The sequence below is a fragment of the Mycteria americana genome, chromosome 3 (genome assembly GCF_035582795.1).
Source record: "Mycteria americana isolate JAX WOST 10 ecotype Jacksonville Zoo and Gardens chromosome 3, USCA_MyAme_1.0, whole genome shotgun sequence".
Classification (NCBI taxonomy): domain Eukaryota; kingdom Metazoa; phylum Chordata; class Aves; order Ciconiiformes; family Ciconiidae; genus Mycteria; species Mycteria americana.
In genome coordinates, this window is record NC_134367.1 from 130,901,185 (window position 1) to 130,920,652 (window position 19,468).

At 41.1% G+C, this 19,468-nt stretch overlaps 1 protein-coding gene across 5 annotated transcripts in view; it reads left to right on the plus strand.

Annotated features, from left to right (window-relative positions):
• The window catches only part of RTN4 (reticulon 4), a 47,456-nt gene that overhangs the window by 16,871 nt on the left and 11,117 nt on the right, over window positions 1-19,468 (plus strand). For 2 of the 5 annotated variants that reach the window (XM_075497026.1, XM_075497027.1), the window contains one exon: window positions 17,878-18,085. In XM_075497026.1, coding sequence (XP_075353141.1) covers window positions 17,878-18,085 — 208 coding nt within the window. Of the gene's footprint in view, window positions 1-714; window positions 3,046-9,866; window positions 10,024-13,925; window positions 14,236-17,877; window positions 18,086-19,468 lie in introns of those variants that run through there. The other 3 variants (XM_075497025.1, XM_075497028.1, XM_075497029.1) reach the window with 3 other exon arrangements.

Here is a 19,468-nt window from a genome sequence, read left to right on the forward strand (position 1 = left end):
GGAGAGAAGTTGATACTATTAACAGGTTAACACATCAAAGCATAGTTGCTTTACTGATTTAGCAGAAAGATTTAATCCATAGTAACTTTCTGCAGTATTTTATATAAAGTAAAATTTGTACCTGTAGTATTTTAGTGCTTTTTGTTAACTATACTGTCCACCAAATTCCCCTTAAAAAAAAAAGTGTGGAAAAAAGACTTCTTACTGGCATGCACGTTTGTGCATATGTTTATGCACAAGCATACACACATACCCTCTCTCTGTCTCACCTTGCCACCCCACCCTCCCTCTCTCACCTTGTTAATATTGCCTGCTGTACTTGGATGCTCTGTACTTGTCTGGCATCTGCAGTTTTACTGTGCTCTTTGCGCTGCATAAAGTTGCTGCTTCTCTAGCCTCTTGCATACTTCTCTGCTAGAAGAGGTGAAATAGAATAGCATACTTTAACTGATACTTTGTTTTAATGGCTAATAGTATTTATGATAGAACTTGGAAGAACCTCTTAATAACTAACATCATGTGAACCTGTCATGAAAGTTTGCATTGACTGTAAGAGCACTTGCATTCTCTAACTTTCCTTTCTGTCCACGGTCACAGAAAAAGTTATGGACTTGCAGGAGCAGCCAGGTAGCACTAAGTCGCTTGGTCAAGAGGATTTTACTGCAGTCCCGCTTGATACTGCTCCTTCTCTTCCCTCCTTCTCTCCTATCTCAGCTGATCCCTTTAAAGAGCACGCAGCCTTTGATACACTCTCAGATGGATTACCTGCGAGAGGCACTTACAAAGAAAATGCAAGTGAGGTTTATAAAGAAACTATGGAAAATGCAAGAAGTCCATTTCTTGCAGAGGGAAATGAAAAAGACATTTCAGAGATGAAATACTCAGAACCCCTATTTGCTAAAGCAGAAGCAGCCATTTTATCTCAAGCTAAAGAAGAAACACAGCTAGAGGGCCCTAAAGAATTACCTAATCTGGAGAAAATGCCTGCGCAGCAGCTGAAAATGTCTCCAGAAACTCCTCAAGATTTGTTTGAGAAAAACGAGGAAGATCTCTTTTATAACAAAGACAAATACAGAGGTGGTGATCATGGTGAAAAAGAGGCATTGAAAGACGACCCTCTTAGGAGGGAAGAATATGCAGACTTCAAACCATTCGAGCCAGTGTGGGAAGTAAAAGGTGCTAGTCATGGACTGAGCAGTGTGAGAGAGGATGTTGGAAGTAAGATAGATGCCAAACTAGAAAGCAGTTTAGATGAGAAATATGGTGTAGATAAGCTGAATGTGCAGAAGGATTATGAAAGAGAGAGTGAAGGCAGCACTGAAGATCGCTCTTTCCCAAGTACCCCAGAAGCTGTAAAAGAACCTTCGGAGACTTACATCACTTGTACTAAATTTGAATCCTCTCTAAGTCCTGATGGTAACAAAGTCAAATCTCTTTCTCCAGTAGAGGAAGGCACTTCAGAAAATAGAACCGATGATGAGAAAAAAATTGCAGAAATGAAAGCTCAGACGAGCACAGAACAAGGTGATTTTAGCACTCAAGCAGTTGGCAAGCAGGAAGGCCAGGAAGCTGACTATGCTAAAACAGAGAGTATATCAACAGCGCCATCTGACACTGCAGCAAATATGCCTGAAGGTCTTACTCCTGATCTGGTACAAGAAGCATATGAAAGTGAAATGCATGATGCAGCATGTACCAAACTTGCTTATGAAACAAAGATTGATTTAGTTCAAACCTCCGAGTCAGTACAAGAGACTCTCAAACCCGTGACACAACTCTGTCCCTCATTTGAAGGGTCGGAAGCTGCTCCATCACCAATATTGCCAGATATTGTTATGGAAGCCCCACTGAGCAGTGGGACTGCTGGTGCAGAAGCGTCTGCTGTGCAGCTCGAAGCTTCCCCATTAGAAACATTTATTCCTACTGCTAATTATGAGAATGTAAAAGAAGAGACTGAAAAACCTCCCTTATACCAAGAGGCAGTGAGTGTACCACTGACACAGGCCCAAGAAGCAAAAGAGGCATTAGCATTCAAAAAACCTGATCGTGAGAGTAGCGCTAGTCCTGAAGATATAGAGACTCCATATATATCTATTGCATGTGACTTAATTAAGGAAACAAAGGTCTCTGGTGAATCTGCTTCTCCATCCTTTACAGATTATTCAAAGACACCGATAACAGAATGCATTTCTCAGGATGTGCCTGAACACAAGGAGCTTGTTGAAAAACTGTCTCCGCAGTTTGGAAAATCTGACTTGTTTAATAGCCAGGTGATACCTGACTTTACTGAGAAAGTGAGCGAAGATCCATCTCTCATCTTAAAAAGTAAATCAACTGAGAATATTGTGACTGATGATGAACGGGAGGAACGACTGGTGGATTCAGTAGCTGCCACGGGTAAGCCTTATCTGGAGTCTTTCCAACCTGAACTGGACTCTTCCAAAATTGTTGCTGCTCTGCCATCTGAGCCAACACCTACAATAGCCAAGGCAGAGAAGGTTCCTCTTCAAATGGAAGAGCTGAATGCTATGGCTTATTCAGCTGATGTATCTGTTGCCACGGAACTAAAACCAGCAGACAACAAAGCACTCTCGCCCATGGAGTCTTCCCCAGTCCCAGTGGAAGAAGATTTTGTGATGTTAGCTCATCCTAAAACTGCTCCTGAGTTTGTGGCAGAAGCCCCTGACAGAGAAGTAATGCACAAAGATGAAAGTGAAGAGATCAGTAAGGCAATCGAAGGTGAGAAGAGGCAGTTGCCTTGCCCAGAGCTACCCTGTGATCTGTCTATAAAGAATGTAGAAGTGAAATCTGAGGAAGATACTAATGCCTTGAAAAAGTCCTTGGAGGCTGTGGACAAAGAAGTGCCTGAAGTATCCATGATGTCCTTACCGGCCACAGATACCTCACCTTTATCTGCTGAAAAAGAGATAGTCAGTGTAGTAAAACCAGAAGCTTTTGAGAAGGAAGCTGAGCGAGAAGCTGCTTCTGTTAAAGAAAATGAAAAACCTACTGCTGTATTTTCAGCAAAGCTGAATAAATCTTCAGGTAATCTGTGTATGCTGTCTTGCAGTTCACTAATCTGCATAATTCTTTAGCTAAACTTAAGCATGTCATGACTTAAAGATTAAGTCACTTTCCGTAAACTTCTCTGTTAGGCAGAGGGTAACAGAAAATGTTAGTGCCTGCACTTTTACCTTTTTCATATTCTGATTGCTTTAGTACTTCCCCCCCCCCCCCCCCCCCCCATTTATCAGGGATGGACTCACTGTCTCCAGTTTTCTCCTTCAGTTCTCCTGCTGGTGATCTATTGATACAGAAATAAGTCACTACTCGCTGCAAAGCTCTTCTGTGGTTGTCTACAGGCTGGGCGTTGGGTGGCCTTCCAGACTTGCTCTTAATATGTGATAGTAAGCCAAGGATGGTGTTTCAGTCTGCTGCGTTTACATGATTTGAAGAGGCATTTCTTTCTTTTCATACACAGTTCAGACATCAGACTTTGAAACTTAGGAAAATACCCTTGCTGCTACTGTATATGTCTGGAATCTGGAAAAGAACCTGTGCATCTCCACTCATGTGACTTGCAGCTTGCATTAGATCAAGGCCAGTGGTTTAAAATAAATAGTGCATACGAGGGAGCTTAGTATTCAGCTTACTAGGAGAGCAGCCATTAAGAAGTTGAGTGTCCTGCGAACATTAAAATTGGTTTATACACAGAACAGATATTAATTTCCATTTTTCTTTTCAGGTGGGGTTTGCACTTCAGCATAGCTAATTTTTCTTCTAGTAATGTGTAGTTGAAGTAGCACAAAGTTGAAGGAAGGCTAAGACCACTGTTGTGTTGCGTTCTGTTCTCTAAACTGAATGCCTCGTGGAGTTCCAGCTCTTTTAGACTAGCGGAGTACTTTGCTTTTTGATATCACAGCACTCTGCTGCTGCTTAAGTCTTGTACCAGAAGCGTTCCCCCTAAAAACAGCTACTGCAGAAAGCACGATGCTGTTCTAAATAGAAAACCAAATGTTAGTTTGACTCAGCAGTAGTATATTTGTGCAGTAGCTGCAGTCTGCAGTTCATAAAATACTACATTCCTAACGTATGTCTTCTGCATCAAACGTATTTTGGAAGGGAATAACAGGTGTATGTTGAGGGGAACTTCAGGGTGTTAGTGCAATTGAAATAGGGTTTGGAAAATAAGGTAGAAGATGCAGGTTTTTATGTTTAACTTTGCATGAGAGTTGCCATTCCTCCTGAACCGCCTCTTCTATCCATACAGGTAGGCAGAAAGGAGAGAGTTTCCCATTTCCCTTGGGATGAAATTTCAGTGATACCTGCACTGTTAAAACACTGTGTTTGTCTTCTGTGAAGACTTTGCTCCTTGCGCTCAGGCTTCCAGCATATACTACTGTCTAGAGAACAGCTGCTGTGTATCTTATACTTCATGTGAAAGAGTTAATTGTTTGGAGATGAGTCTGCTTTAAAAAACCCCCAAACATTATGCTGAGTATTCTAGCTTTTTTTGTTAGTTTTTTTTAACAGGAAGCCTTTGCAGAGCGGTCTTTAATCATTGCATGGATGTAGCAGACTGGGGGTGGCAAAGCACTGCCTTGGGAACAACGCCTTTTACTTTGGGTCTGACAAGGACACAGCTGCTGCTCTTCTGTCTATGGGAAACTGCCGGAGAAGCTGCATGTAAAACCATTTGCCATAGCAGGAAAGGAGAGAGTTGAACGGTGTCTTCCTTCTTCCATCTAGTGGCACAGTGCTGGGACAGGGCATACATCTGTCCAGCACTGGTGTTAGTTGAGGGGTAGGAGATGGGCCAGGCACAGGGCTGGGCTGGGGGTGTGGGAAACTGGGGAACTGCCTACAGTCTTTCTGTTAGCGTCGTGCTCACTCTGTAAAGCAGTTGCAATTTTACTTTTTGATGTGCTGTGTTGTTTGGGAAGAAAATTTTTTTTTCTTTACTCTGGAGGAACACTTTCTTAAAGCTAAATAGATGAGAATACTAACTCAAAAACATGGTCCATTTTTTTTCTAGTTTTTTTCTTCCACAGTCTGTGCTGTTTACTTTTTTGCTCATTTCTGCTGTATTATAGAATACAGAACTGGACTTCTGAGACCTGCCCGAAGAGTCTAATGACAAGCTGTGAACAAAATCAGTTGTCTGCTTTTTAATACCACACTACTTAAGCACAATTTCAAAGTAGCATCGAAGAACTAACACACACACTTGTCTTCCACACTCTCAAAAAGGAGGGATAATTCATCACAAGACTAAGAAGTGGATCTGTGCATGTGTTTGGCCTTCTAAGTCTACCTTTATTGTGTGGTTTTTTTTCTGTCTTGCCATCAGTGGAGCTGAAATAGATTGTACTGTGCCTCAAGGCTTCTAGAAATCAGTTGGCGTGACTGTATGACTGATGCTTGTTAAAACATTAAGCTGAACTGCCTTACTTTGGTGCACTTAAATTAAGGCTCTTGAACGCTTACTGAACAGTGCTATTTTTTGAAAGCTAACCTAAATGCCGACATACCGATGCGTACCTGAAAGTGTAACTTCCAACAGTCCCAGTGGACTGCAGGGAGCTAACAGAAACTTTGAAACGGTTGCAGATTTTTTTTTTTTTTTAAAAAACTCCACCACTCCAATAAAGCAAATGTAAAACTTTGAACAGCCTGGTGGGTAGAATGGGGTTTGTTTAATGCTGCCGGCAGACCCTTGGGCAAGTCCTCTTTTATTTTGTAATGGTAGTGGACCATAGGGACCTTGCACTTCATAGCTGCACAGACTTAAAAAACAAACAAACAAAACCAAAGAAACCCAAACCAGGTTCAGAACTGTAGTTAAGTATAAGGAAACCCCTCTCATTGTAAGAAGCTCTTATTTATAACACTTTCAACAGCAACTACCCCCCCTGCAACACCAGCAATTCCTACTGTCTTGGATACAGTGATCCTTTTTTTTTGTCTTCAAAAATGCTGTATTTGGCTTCCTAGCAGATAATCCTGCTGCTTCACGCTCACCAGACTTCAAAACACATATTTCTGATCTCCGTAAAAATACATGACTTCAGGGTGGATGTTTGCTGACTGTTCGCACACTACTGCCCGCTCCCACAGCCGGCCCGTTCTGCCGGGGCTTGTGTTGGTGGGGTGTGTGCACATCAGGGCAGAAGGCATATTGTAAGGCTTGCTCCTAAAGGAGGGCTTTGATGCCATCTAGTGTTGCCAATGAGCTGGAACTCCAGTACACTGCCTTTCAGAGGATTGTATCCCAGGTTTGGAGACACTCTGAACTGCTGAAATTAGAGTTAAAAACTAAATACACGTATTCTGTATCTTAGCCCTTCTGCTGTACAGACTTTCTTTGCTGATAACCCCTTATTTACTTTGGGATAGAGATCATTAATTCTCCCAAATAGGCTAGAAAACCCCACTTTCCATAAACCTATTTTTGATCGGTGGGATGTGGAGGATTTTCTATTATCGAATTACAAAATCAAAGTATATTGTAGAAGCCCCTAAAATCTAAACCTGACCATGACAGAAAGTTGTGTACCAAAATGTAACCGCATTGGCAGTTTAAATCTCAGAGTATATTCATGCTGAGCGTTACAATAATATTTGAAAACAGCATTGAGATCTTTACCATCAAGGCAGTCGGTTTCCCAGGCCACCCTCGTTTCATGGTGTTTTTGAACACCAGGCTCTGTAGACATTCATTTCAGATTAAATCTTCCGGGTTTACACGTGTCTCGTTTTCATATATGCTCTAGGGCACTCTGTAATTGAATTACAGAAATGCAGCTAATTACTAATACCTTACATTTCCCAGATTTTCTTGAGGGGGCAAATTCAAAGGTGAAGTCCAAGTGGGAAAATGCGCTTTGAGAGTAGTAGTAATGATAACGCTTTTCTTTTTACTCCCAAAAAATTTCATGGGGGCAGAAATAAAATACTTCCTGTGATTCTGTAACAGCAAACCAGGTCATTACAGTTACGTGAAGCTTAAAAAAGTTGGAAATGCTGCCTTACACCAGCACTGCACCCATTTGGTTTGTTTCTGTATTTGTAGTTAGTTAAATAGAGCCATTCAGCAGATGGGAAGTGTTTGGGTTGGTTGGTTGTTTTTCGCTGGAGGGGAAAATACCTTGGAATGCCTCTGGAGTTTCTTTTGGGAGCAGACTATTTGTAAAATATAATTTAATTCAACATAAAATCTTGGTTTAATTTCATCTGATTGTATTATTAGATTCTTTGATTGTTCAGGTCTTCTTTGATGCTACCAGGTAAATAATAATAAATGGAGACTTCTGTTCCAGGGTGGAGAATTTACGAAGGAGTAGGAGGAATGAGGGGGAAAAAACCAAACAAACCCAAACAACCTTGAGTAAAATTATTCTGAAGGAAAGACCTAGACCTGCTGTGTTTCATTAGAGCTCTCATATCGCCCCTGTTGAGAGGCAAAGGCTTGCATAGCTAAGGCCGCTAACAGAGCAAGGCCTTTGGGAAATTACTTGCAGAGTGGCAGAATTATGGAGAAAATGGAGTGTTTGTGGTAAGTTAGCAACTTTCCCAGAAGCACAGATAGGCGGCCAGCACTGAATGAGGCTTCGGGCAAGAGCAGAATTAGGTACTCCTCCAAAATGCTCTCCTGTGGGAAAATTCAGCGCAAACACGTTGTTGTCAGTCCATCTGCTCAGGGTAATTTAATGGCTGTGTAGTGAGTAAAGTACTCGCCCTGCAAGCATGCAGTCCCTTTGAACATAGGTGCGTTCAGGAGAAAAACATGTTTAGAATTGATTGTGTCTGTTTTTGCTGTCTGGGTGGCTTGATAATACCATCTTGTAAGTAGCCTGTTAGTTGGATAGATTTTGTTTAACCGTTGGTGTAGAAACAGGCATGCAATTTCCGTAATGAAACAATAAAGCTTATGCAGAAGTTTGTTGGCAGTACTGGTACTCAGTTGATATGTAGAATAGGGTTACACGGGTGTATCTTGCCTGAAATGAGAGATGGGAGTACAGAGGGATACAGGGTTCATTTTAGGTATCATTTGCATGGAGTGGTAAGAGTGAACATTGAGTATGCAAAGAGGAGGATCTTGAGGGCAGGGAGAAACTCCTGTGGAGGGAGTTAGTGCCTTATTCGAGATGGGAGAGTAGGGACAGGTAACGCAGCCGTTCTCATGGCTGGACTGCGTGTTGTCCGTGTTCTGGCTGCTGCCGGTTTGCTGTGGCTGCACGTGTGGCTACAACAAAATGTCTGTTTAGGAATGCATTGCATAAATGTACTATTTTAAGTATGTAATATAAAGAATATGAAGAAGAAACAAAGAGGCTTCAATTGGGTCTCTTCAGAAATTGGACAATTAGTGGGAAGAACTTCCTGAAAGCATCAAGTTTTTGACTAATTTAGTGACAATGCAGTCATCCAAACAAATGTGGGGGGAGAATCATAGATTTTGGTGGCTTCCAGTCGATCTTAAGAATTTCAGCTCAAAGACAGAAGCAGATTTTCAGGCATGTTATGTTTGAATACATACTTCCCACTTCCCTCCTATAATAATTGTTTTGATTTACCTGTTGAAATTGTGAGTGAAGTGCTCATCTTTGTATAAATTAAAAATATATGTAACTGGCCTTGCTGCCAAAGGAGGGTTTAAATTTATGGCACAATTGAAGCAATAGACAGGGCTTTCAGGTAACTTTGTGGTAATCTGTCTCCATGTAAGGTTGTCTGTTTTAATGAAAAGTAAAACTGTCTATTTAAGGACCGAATCAGAATCTCCATCCCAGCCAGCCTACAGTATTTTTGTGAAAATGTGTGAATGTCCTTTTCTAGTCCTTTAGAAGAGGGTGTATCAAATTTTTAAGAGGTTTTGGAGCAACGCAGGGGATTTTTTAACATTTTATTGTCAGCTCCAGATATTAAGAGATTCCAAACTAGAATAGTCATATTTTTTTTCAGCACGGATGGAACGCAGAATGACAATGTCGTTCTCACAGCTCTTCTCTTGCAGATTTGGAGTTTCTAATTTATGCTCGTCCCATGTCTGTACAATGCTTCCTGTATGTTACTTTCTATGTGTTAGTAGTGTAACCTTGCAGGTTCTTGTTTTCATTTAAATGAAGGGAGCATTTAATTGTCAGGTCTGCAGCTGACAATGTAGGGTGCTGATGTAAAATAAAAAAGAGAAGGTGTTTGGTTGTAGGGAGTAGGTAGAGGGCGAGAAAACTGTTCTTCTCAAGCCTCTGTTAAGATGAATAAATATGGCTGAGCAGTTCATGAGGACTAAAGGTACCGGCAGAAAGAATTCTTGTGTTCTTCAGGAGCCTCTTGCTTTTGTTACAGGCACAGAAAGGGTCCTATTCTGTTTTTCTTCAACTCTTTTTTTAAAGGGAGAGGTGTGTTACAAAGGTGTCTCTGTTAGTCTTCCAGACAGTCAGACCTTTGTTTAAAAAAATGAGGGGAAGGCGTATATCTAGGAGATTTATAAACGTGTTTTAACCGCTGTTTGAAAAGCAATCTGTTTAAAGCTTGTCTGGTGACTACTTTTAGCTCCGCTCCGTTGTGAAAAGCCGCTTAGGGCGGTTTGGCTTTTGTGAGCCTGCGCTGAGCCTTGCTGCACTGGCGTTTCCAACGCACCGGCCTGCTCCCTTCCTGCCGGCGATTGCTTTCTCTGCCTTGCGTCTTTTCGCTTCTGTTGGCGAGCAGTAAGAAGCAAATGGCTGCACCAGTCGGGGATTGCATTTTAGTCTTGGTGCCGGAGCATTAGCAGCCTGGTTACAGCTCGCACTGCGTCAGTCGCGCTCCACACCCCGCGCCGTCAGCTGACCGGGCTCCTGCAGCACCAGTGCAGCAGCAGACTGCAGACGCTGCTGGGGAAGCCCATGTTTCCCATCCTGGGCTGTAGGTTTCTTCTCTTGCAGCTCTCCTCTTGGTATGCATAATTGATAATCACAGCTGGAGGGTAGATCGTTTGCGGAGAGATGGACAGTCAGCCGAGCAGTTGGAAGGATAAGGGTATTTGTTCTTTCACCTTTTTTTCCTTTTTTTTTTTTTTTTTTTTAAATTAAAAAGATGCTGCGGGTTGTTTTTAGCAAATGGTGTTTGTAGTGTGTGTTTGCTTGTGAAATGTATATGAAGATGTAAGATCTATTTGTACTGTATGCAAAATTGTAAAAGCTGTAGGTTAAAACGGGTAAATACGAGCAATGCAGAAGAATAAATTATTTATGTAGGTGAAATAGCTTGTGTGACACTGCAGATCTTTTTCAGTCCTACAGAGCATATTAAAGAACAGCTTGTTTTGGTATGCACTGCACAAATACCAGCATAGTCCGAATTTAGTTGATGTTCCTTTGAAATTCCTAGATTAGTAATAATTTAACAGTACTAACCATTAACTCGAAAGAATGAAGTGTCTGCAGTTCATGTAGTTTAATAATTCTATGAGGAGAAATCGCGTGCAGACTACAGCAGGGTGGTGGGGGTTGTTTTGCTGTTTGGCATAGCATGTTTGAAGTCTACCCTTACGTTTGCTTTGGATTTTTCATAATTCTGTTGGATTCTAGGTAAAACTGTGTCTGATTTTTCAGAATTTACAGCCATAATATCAAATTGTTTTAGGTAAATAAGTAGCTAACCTTAAATTAGCGTGGTTCTGACCTTTGTTCCTGTCGCCACCAATGGGAGATCACCAGTGTAAATCTCTGTGGATCATTATATTAGTGCTCAGTGTGTAAGAGTTTAAGCCTTATTTGAATATGTAATCTTCAAACTTTATCAACAAGACAAGCTCTAAAAAATTTTAATCAACTCTGGATACTTAAATATCTTTTTAAAGGGCCCTGTCATGCTTGGTACATGTACCTGTGAAGTTTTCCTCTTTTTTTTTTTAATGACTGTTGTTCAAAATCTGTGTTTTTTTCTACTTGGACAAAATTGCCAGCTGTCTAGAATCCATAGAATGCTCTATCAGAACCTAAATATGTAGCAAAAAAGCCCTGCAGGGCAAAAAACCTTTGTCCCTGCAAAACAAGTTCCTAAAAGTTCTAATCTTTCATTAAAGGGCTGTAAAATATTAGGAAAAAATATTCTGCACTGTTTAGTAATATGTTCTTGATGTGTAACTAGTTTAAATATTCAGCACTCCATACATCAGGCCTGAAATTCTTGGGGTTAAAAAAAAGAAAAAGAAAAAAAAAAAGGGGGGGTGAGGTCAGAAGGTTTTTGTAAAAACTGAAAGGCAAGTTACCTTTGGGTATTCAGGCCCAACTTTCAGGTTTTCTTTTACAACCTGACGAGCAGGGTTGGTGGTGGTCTGTCCTTCACTGCAACTGAAAGCAGACATTTCCAAGCCTAGAATTTGAGGCCTTGAGAATAACGGAGTCTTTCTGGGTTTAAAATTAATGACTTGCCAATCGTGAGCACGCCTGTATGGCACGCTTGGGGGGAATACAGTAACCAGTGCAAGCCGTGCTGTTACGGCTGCACGGAGGCCAGTAATGTGGGGTCTGTGCACTTGGCTTTCTTTGCAAAATGTAGATCTGGCTAGTGTGTAATGGAACTGGCCTCAGATGAAGAAAGCAAACCTGAAGCCAGCCTACGTGCATATTTTGTGCTGGTATAACTGTTTCAAGCAGGGTTTTAAATTCCTCTTTCCCCTCCTCTTTGTTTTTACATAATGGTATCCCCTTAGGTGGAGGAAGCTGGTTTGGTGCCTATTTCTCCTTCCAAAGAAGTCCCTACTGCCTTGAGGTTTACTTATAATTTAACTTGTAGAGATAGAGTCGAAAAGAAAACGGAAGCAGGTTTTCTGGGGAAGCAGAAGAGTGTGGTTCCTCTCCTTTTGTAACTGTTCTTGAAGCCTGGTTTGGTGTGGTTTCTGATAGCATTTGTTTATAACGAGGTGAAGACGCCTTGTTTCGCATGTTCTTCCTTCGTTAGGTCAGGCTCCAGAGGCGTGGAAAATGATGGGTAAAGTTCAGGGACTGATTACACTATTCATCTTGCCCCAAAATAAATATAGAAGCAATATTGCAACATGCTTCTTTCCATGCTAAAAAATAGAAAAAAAAAAAAAAAGTAATGATCAAATCTAAAAGAGAGAAGAGCCAAAAGTATGGTTCATAGTTAGACTTCCCAACTAAAGCACTACTTTCTAATTAATATAATCCTAAACTGAGTTTTGGTCTGTGTGTTTCTTGTGTTACAGCCATAGTAATTGAGGAACCAGCATAGTGAAAGTGGTATATATAACCTGTGGTATTTATTAATACCTGTGGTATTGATCATCTAGGTAGGCAGGATGAAATAGGTTTACCCTGGGGATGGCATGACTTTTATTTTTAGCACTTCTAAAGACAGGCCCCCCTGGAGTAATTGGTACTAAAACGTCTAACATCTATTTATTTAATGTTTAGTTATTTCCATGAATTGTCAGGTTTTAATGGCTGAATAATGCTAATGGTAGGATGAACACCACAGCTATACTGCCAGGCTATCCCAGGATTATTTTTTTTTATTCATGTGCTGAAAATCTATCTGAATTCTGGTTCAGACTAGTTAAATGGTGGAAAAGATTGCATAGGCTTGTGCAGCCCTTGAGCCTTTTAAATTTTTATCGTGAGTCATTAGGGCTTTGGAATGGTTTTCCCAGTTTGTACATTGTGCACACCTGCATGGGTCTATGATTAAGTAGAAATGAAAGAAAAATACTGCTTTGGCTCATTCATAATTGTCAGATAGTATTTGCATTTTTGGGGGACAATCTGGTAGTGTCGGACTTCGTTTTCATTCTAGCGTGTACTTTGTGAAATCGGTATCACTTTGTCTTGCTAGGGATTGTGGGGCAGACGTGCCCAGTCTGAAATGCCCGTGATGCAGACTTGTTTTCCGACCTTTGGGATCCAGTTAGGCAAGCCTGTCAGTCCCGCTGGACGTGCCACTCCTGTCTAGCATCCTTCTCTAGGACAGGGAAAGCTCTGTTGGTTGAAGTCAGCTCCATGTGCGTGGCACCACGTGCAGTCATGCAATAACCACCCAGTTTTACCAGCCTGGGATTGTTCTGTTGTTATCGACTTGCAACGAGGCAGTCAGGGACCAAACTGGCTTCCAGCACACCTGACCAGGGTAAAACGAGGCTTGAATTCTGTGGCCCGGTCCGTAACTGCTTCTGCTGAGGATGTCAACCATGATTTTAAATGGTCATTCTGACCTAGGAAATCTTGAAAATGTCAGACCCCGTCTACTAATGGTGTTTGTGCTTGGCAGACTTGGACCACTTGACAGGTTGGTGGCTTCTCCTTGGTGCTGGTCTATCTCCAGCTGGGGTTGCCCCACGCCAGGCTTGACCAGGCTTTGAGAGTGAAGCTGCAGGGTCAGGTCTTGCCTGCTCAATACTCTGCATGTAAGATCAGTGGAAACCCTGAAGATCACTGTCATGTGTGTGTAAATGGGAAGTTTATTAAGCATAACTGGAAAATGCCTCTCTAAACAGAAATTAACAGCAATTTGCCTGTTTGTGCTCGTGTCCTGGTTGTTTAAATGGTCATTCTGATGTAGGAGTGTGCTCGTGCTGGTCTAGAGTTAATTTTCGTCATAGCAGCCTGTACAGTGCTATGGTGACAGTTGTCACTGTGCGCTTCAGATGCATTTGAAAGCTGCCTGCTCTCAATACTTCTGATGCGTTTCTGTATCAGTACAACGCTGGCTGCTCTTAAACTGATGCAGAAAAGGCTCTTACTGGTGCTTCTAAGCTATTTTTACTATTCTCCAAAGAACATACAGAATTTCTGCTTACCTTTCAGATCACGGAAAGGCTCTAGCGTAATGGCCGTTGTTCATACAATGTTTGTAAATCGTACGCCGTCTGCGGGTTTTTTTTTGGTTTTTTTTTTTTTTTTTAAAAACCTTCCTTCTCCTTTTACACAAACAGCCTTTCTTCGGCGCTGAAACCCATTTTTTGTTCGTTCCTAAATACTGGCCGGAGAGTAGTTGTCCATTGTGCAGGCGAATCTCTCGCTCCGCAGCTGCGTCCCACGGACGTGGCGCAGAGGCGAGGCAGCCATTGGCGGGGGCCGGCGAGATTTCGCGCTGGCTGGCGGCGAGGCGGCAGGCAGTTGCGTCTCTGCCGACCTCCGAATGCCCCAGCAGGAAGTGAAAAGGCTCTGGGTAGTCAGCTGTGCAAGACCTGGGTGCATGCGGGCACACTCAAGATGGATGCCAAAATGGGTTAGTCCCTTTTTCTTGGTTTTCTTTAATAGATGTGAATTAAACTCGCTTGTAGATCTCGAGGCTTTTAATTGCTCTTTCTTAAAAAAAAAAAAAAAAAAAAAAAGGGTTACTTGGTTCAGGCTTTTTTAAAAGAGGATCATCAGGTTACATATATGAAACCACTTGTTTGTGTCATTAAAAAAAAAAAATTGCTCAGTTTTAAGTTAAATGTCTGTGAAAGAAAGAAAAGACTTTAAAAAAAAATTACAGTGATAAACCTATCGCGGCACTTGCTTTAAAAGCAAAATGTAATTGGATGAGTTCTGCATGTAAGGCACGGATGCTAGCAGTACTATTTTTAGACGTGCCAAGTGACAGTTCGTGCTTACCAAATGTAGGCAGCTGTTCTTGCTTTAGAATAGGCCTGGAATACTTGCATTAAATGCATGAGATTATAGTTTATATTGTGTAAAATAAAGCTTAAAACAGTTTCCATGAGGAAAGATACTGCTTGGCAGGGCTGTTCCTGAGAATTGGTTGGGGTTTTTGTTTTTCTGGGGTTTTTTTTAATCCACTGTGAATATCTTGTGTATAAGTTAAAGCCAGGAAGCTGCTTCTAGTAATGCTTTTAATCTTTTCTTTTACTTTAGAAAGAAATGCAAATACCTGTTTCTGATCAATTGGAGAATATAAATCAATTTCATCATGAACTCTCTTGGACTGAAAATTACAAATCAGTGTTTCAGTGACTTATAACACTGAATTTCCCTTTGAGGAATTTACAATGAAACAAGATCCGCATGTGGTTAAGCTGCGGCTGATATGGTAGTTCTCCGAGTGGAGTGGAGACAGAGCGAGGAAAAATGCTTCATGTGCAGCTTAACCCTGGTCTGGGAGGTCCTAGCTTGGGGATTTTTCTTACTGATTACTGAGAACAAAAGACTTGAAGATGGGTCACTAGAGGCCGTTTGGCATTTGTGGAATGCTTTAATTCCAGCAATTTACCGTTGTTTCTCGTGTTTTGGAAGCTGCCTACAGATGAATTACTGTCTTTATACTCCTTATAACTGGGTTCAGGTATAATGCATTACCGCTTGTAATAAGTGGTTTCCTACGAAGCAATAAGAGCCCGCTGTCAGTGGAGAGGCTTTAAAACTGTTAGAGAGGAGGGAGTATCTCATTTACAGAACTAATGCTCTCTGCAAACGGAGAGGAGTAGGGCTCATACTTAGTGTGTCACATGAGATGGGACCAGCACCCAAACTTGAATGTATGGATACTCAAATTGCAGCATTTAAAAATAAATATAGTTTCAGTAGTTGAAGCAAGTACTGAGAAAGAAAGAATTTTTTTCCAAAGATTTCTTGCGTGCTTTAGGAGCACAAAGTCCACCAACTTTTTTTGGCAAGACTGATTTTGAAAATCTCACCCAGGGGTTAGGGATACTTGCAGCTCAATTTAGGTTTACAGTTTACAACGATTTTTAGGTGAAGCTCACAATTTCATTCGTAAGGTCCTTTTACATGCTAAACTTGCTAATGTAAGGTGTACAGAGACACTAATAGATGCTTTTGTGATCAGAAGCAAAGCCAAAGAAACCAAAGAAAATGTTGTTAAATTTAGGGATTATAGCCTATACAAAAGGAATTTTGCGATGACTTGATTTTTTTGTTTGTTTGTTTGATTTTTACAAATACTAAAGAAAAGTTGTCTTGCTTAGAGTTTTGTTTGTTTGACAGGGAAAATAGAAGTGCAGCTTTGTAGCATGAAGAGACGCAGCGGAATAGCAGCTCAACAAGGGTGCATGGATAGGTTGGGCTGCAGTTTGAGGAGGACTTCAGATTGGTGCTGTCCTGCGAGCAGGAGTGTCACCTCCTTTGGTTGGCTGCTCTGTGTCTCCCCCCATATGTTTGTGGAGTCACATGGTGAACCACATCCAGAATCTGATCTGGCTGGCTGCTTAGTTTTTATTTCATTTTTTTCGGTGCAGTAGTTGTCAGCAGCATACAGAAAACCAGGCTGGTTCTGTGTGTGCCCCTGCAGAGGAAAGGAGTGGGGTTGAGCGGTGGTGGAGGGGTGAGGCTGTTTATTTCCACAGCAGTTTTGGTTTATGACAAACTTAAGGTGGTCACGCAACTGTAACCTGATGCTGTCTGTAGAACTTCAGGAAATTTCTACTGAAAGGTGAATTAAATATTTGGATAAAATATTTTGCATTATGAAAATGGCGGCTTGAAGTTTCTGACCAGGGTTCTCATCTTTCCAGCGCCTGTTGCTCAGTATGCTTTCCCTGTGGAAACAATTAGGAAAGGACTTCAGCTTCTGAAACGCTGTGAAATTGCATCATAGCCCCAGTGGCATCTTCATGTTGTACCTACAAAGGGATTTTGCAGACTTTGCCCTACAGAGGCTACTAAGTATTGAATGTTGGTGCATTACCACATTTTCATCCTGTAAGAAATAACAGTCAAATTTTATTTTTTAATTTTCTTTTACAGTCATTCAGAGTAAGAATCTGTTCTGAATTGTGATACGCTATTTTACAATTAACTTCAGTGATGTTTAGGATGAGATAGGATTGCTAAGCTTGTGTTGTAATAATTTTTCTATAATTTATCTTGAGTTCTGTATTAAAAATTCTTACGTTATTGCTATTAACAAGTAGTTTTGATGCAGAAGAGCAATTTGTTCTTGTGAAAATCTAATCAGCTGTGGAAGTAGACATCATGAAGAATGAGTTTTACTGTGTCTCTCTCCATGAAGTATAAAACTAGACTAGATGCCCCTGCCCACTTCTGTACTCAGCAGTGGTGACCGACGTTTGCAGATTTCGTGAGTTCAGCACGGTAATCAACCCCATGCAGCTGCACCTCCAAACAAACAAATCTGCAACAGATGCACTAAGCCATTGCCTCTGACTTGTGCAAGGGTGTAGTTTACTTTAAACAGTGATGCTGAAAATGGCATAATAGTGTGTTCTCTCATGAGGGTCGCTTAAGGAAAAAATAAACTTGGTTTACAAATGAAGTGTTTTGCATTGTAGCACAGCAGATTTAGCCTGGATTGAAATTTCTGTGAGATTATTCCCTCTTGATGGCTCAGTCTGTCACCCATAATCAAGATTATAAACTCCCATGGGCGTGTCTGCAGTCAAAAGGAAACAAAATGAACTGTTAATGAGTCTTGAGCAGTGCCTTTGCCTCTACCAGACTTGCAAAGCTATAATGGTTTGGAGAGCTGTTAGTGTCTTGTCATTTGTCCTAACAGGGAATCAGAATCAATCTCTTCAGTGAGTGACGGCCGTGAAATCCACAAAAATAAAATGAAATGAAGCACAAACTGCTGTGGTTCTGGTGCAGAATACAGCACAGTAGTTGAAGAGATTAATTCTGACATTGCTTAAGGGCAGAATTATTCTTAAATTTTAGCAATTACATTTGAGGTAATCCTAATAACAATAATCCTAATAATCTGAAGTCCAGTGCAAAATCAGTGCTAAAGTAACCTATTTCTAGTTGTAATTTCAGCTCTGGTTTGACAGTGAGATCGCGAGTTCCATTCTTGATGACTCCCAGCAGTCAAAATGAATCACGTTTTACTGTTTTCATATGGATGCAAAAGGTATCTTGTTCTAATGTCTTAACCTTTTTTAAATTTTAGTTGTTGACCTCCTTTACTGGCGAGACATTAAGAAGACAGGAGTGGTGTTTGGTGCCAGCTTGTTCCTGCTGCTTTCATTAACAGTGTTCAGCATTGTGAGCGTGACAGCTTACATTGCCTTGGCCCTGCTTTCTGTGACGATCAGCTTTAGGATATACAAGGGAGTTATCCAGGCGATCCAAAAGTCTGATGAAGGCCACCCGTTTAGGTGAGATTTTTCTTTCAATTAAGAAAAAGTGTGTTGTTTCGGGGATCAGCAGTATTGGTGCTGTTAGGAGCAGCAGATGACATAGGCCATAATATGTTGCATAATAATGTAAATAGTCTCTGTACTGAAAAATCTGTTACCTAGCCTATGGCTACTCTTCCCTCAGTTTTTCTCAGTAGGCATACACAGCGGTAAAGAAAATGAATTGAGCACTTAGTACAGGGGATTTCCCTGGGAATGCTAGAGCATCTTAAGTTACATTAAAAAGAACATATATACTTCAATCTAATGGAGTAACGTGCATGTATAGTCTTCAGAATGTGAACCAGTGGCAGGTGATGTACAAAATTTAAAGACTACCCAGGAGATGCAGCACTTTCAATGCAATGTATTTAGAAAAAATCAGAATAAATGTAGCTGGGGATACTTTCATCTTTTTGGAACTTTTTTTAAGAATACTTCTAAAATTTATGTTCTAGTACGTAGCAGCATAGCTGTTCTCCACATGCAAGGCTGCCTTGTCAGCAGAATGCAGATTCATTGCAGCCTGCCCAGATGAGAAATCCAGAAACTTGGCCTCTGAATTCTAAGGCTTGAGGAGTTGAGCCATAGGATTAATTTAGGTCCTCAAAGAGGAGCTCTGAGCTCTTTGCTTTAAGTGATGAGCTAAGTCCTTGGGGCATACCATGTATGCACTTCCCTGCAGCGTGGGAATATGGTATCTGTGGTATTCCTCCTTTCCTGTGCAGAGTACACTGGGGCCCATTATTGCAGAGCTGCATCTTAAGAGAAATAAAAACTTATTAATGTGTTAGAGTAATTACTAAGAGTGCATGTTTCCTGTTTCCACACCAGCCCTGTTCCACACTGCTCAGACTTGCTTCTCTCCTTGATTAATCAATGAAGTGGTTCAATCTCAATTTGCCTTGCACCTTTCAGAAACTCCTGCTTGCCCTCCCCTTTACAGCTCTCTTACTAATTTTGTGGTTTCCAGTTATTCTCGTTCTCTTCCTCTCATCTTCAGTAAGGCAAAGTAAAATGTTTTCTTGGGTTTACCTCCATTCCTCCCTGACTATGTGTAGTGGCTCATTTACCCAGTGGAAGCCAAGCCTAAACCAGCTGCAGGACAAAAACTCTGGAAAAAGAGGAGTACTGGCTTTTAAGCTTAGATCTGATAGAAAAAATACATCTGAACAATTGGCAACAACATTCAGTATAGCAGTATGAAATATGTATCTTTTGTAAACTTAGTTTTTTGTTTGTTTGTTTTAACCATCAAGGCCTTGTATGGCCATGCTTATTCACCCTCAGTAGGGTGAATAATTCCCAGTTGAGACCCTGGTTGCTCTGTCTACCCAGTACTGCTCTTCAGTATCCAAACAG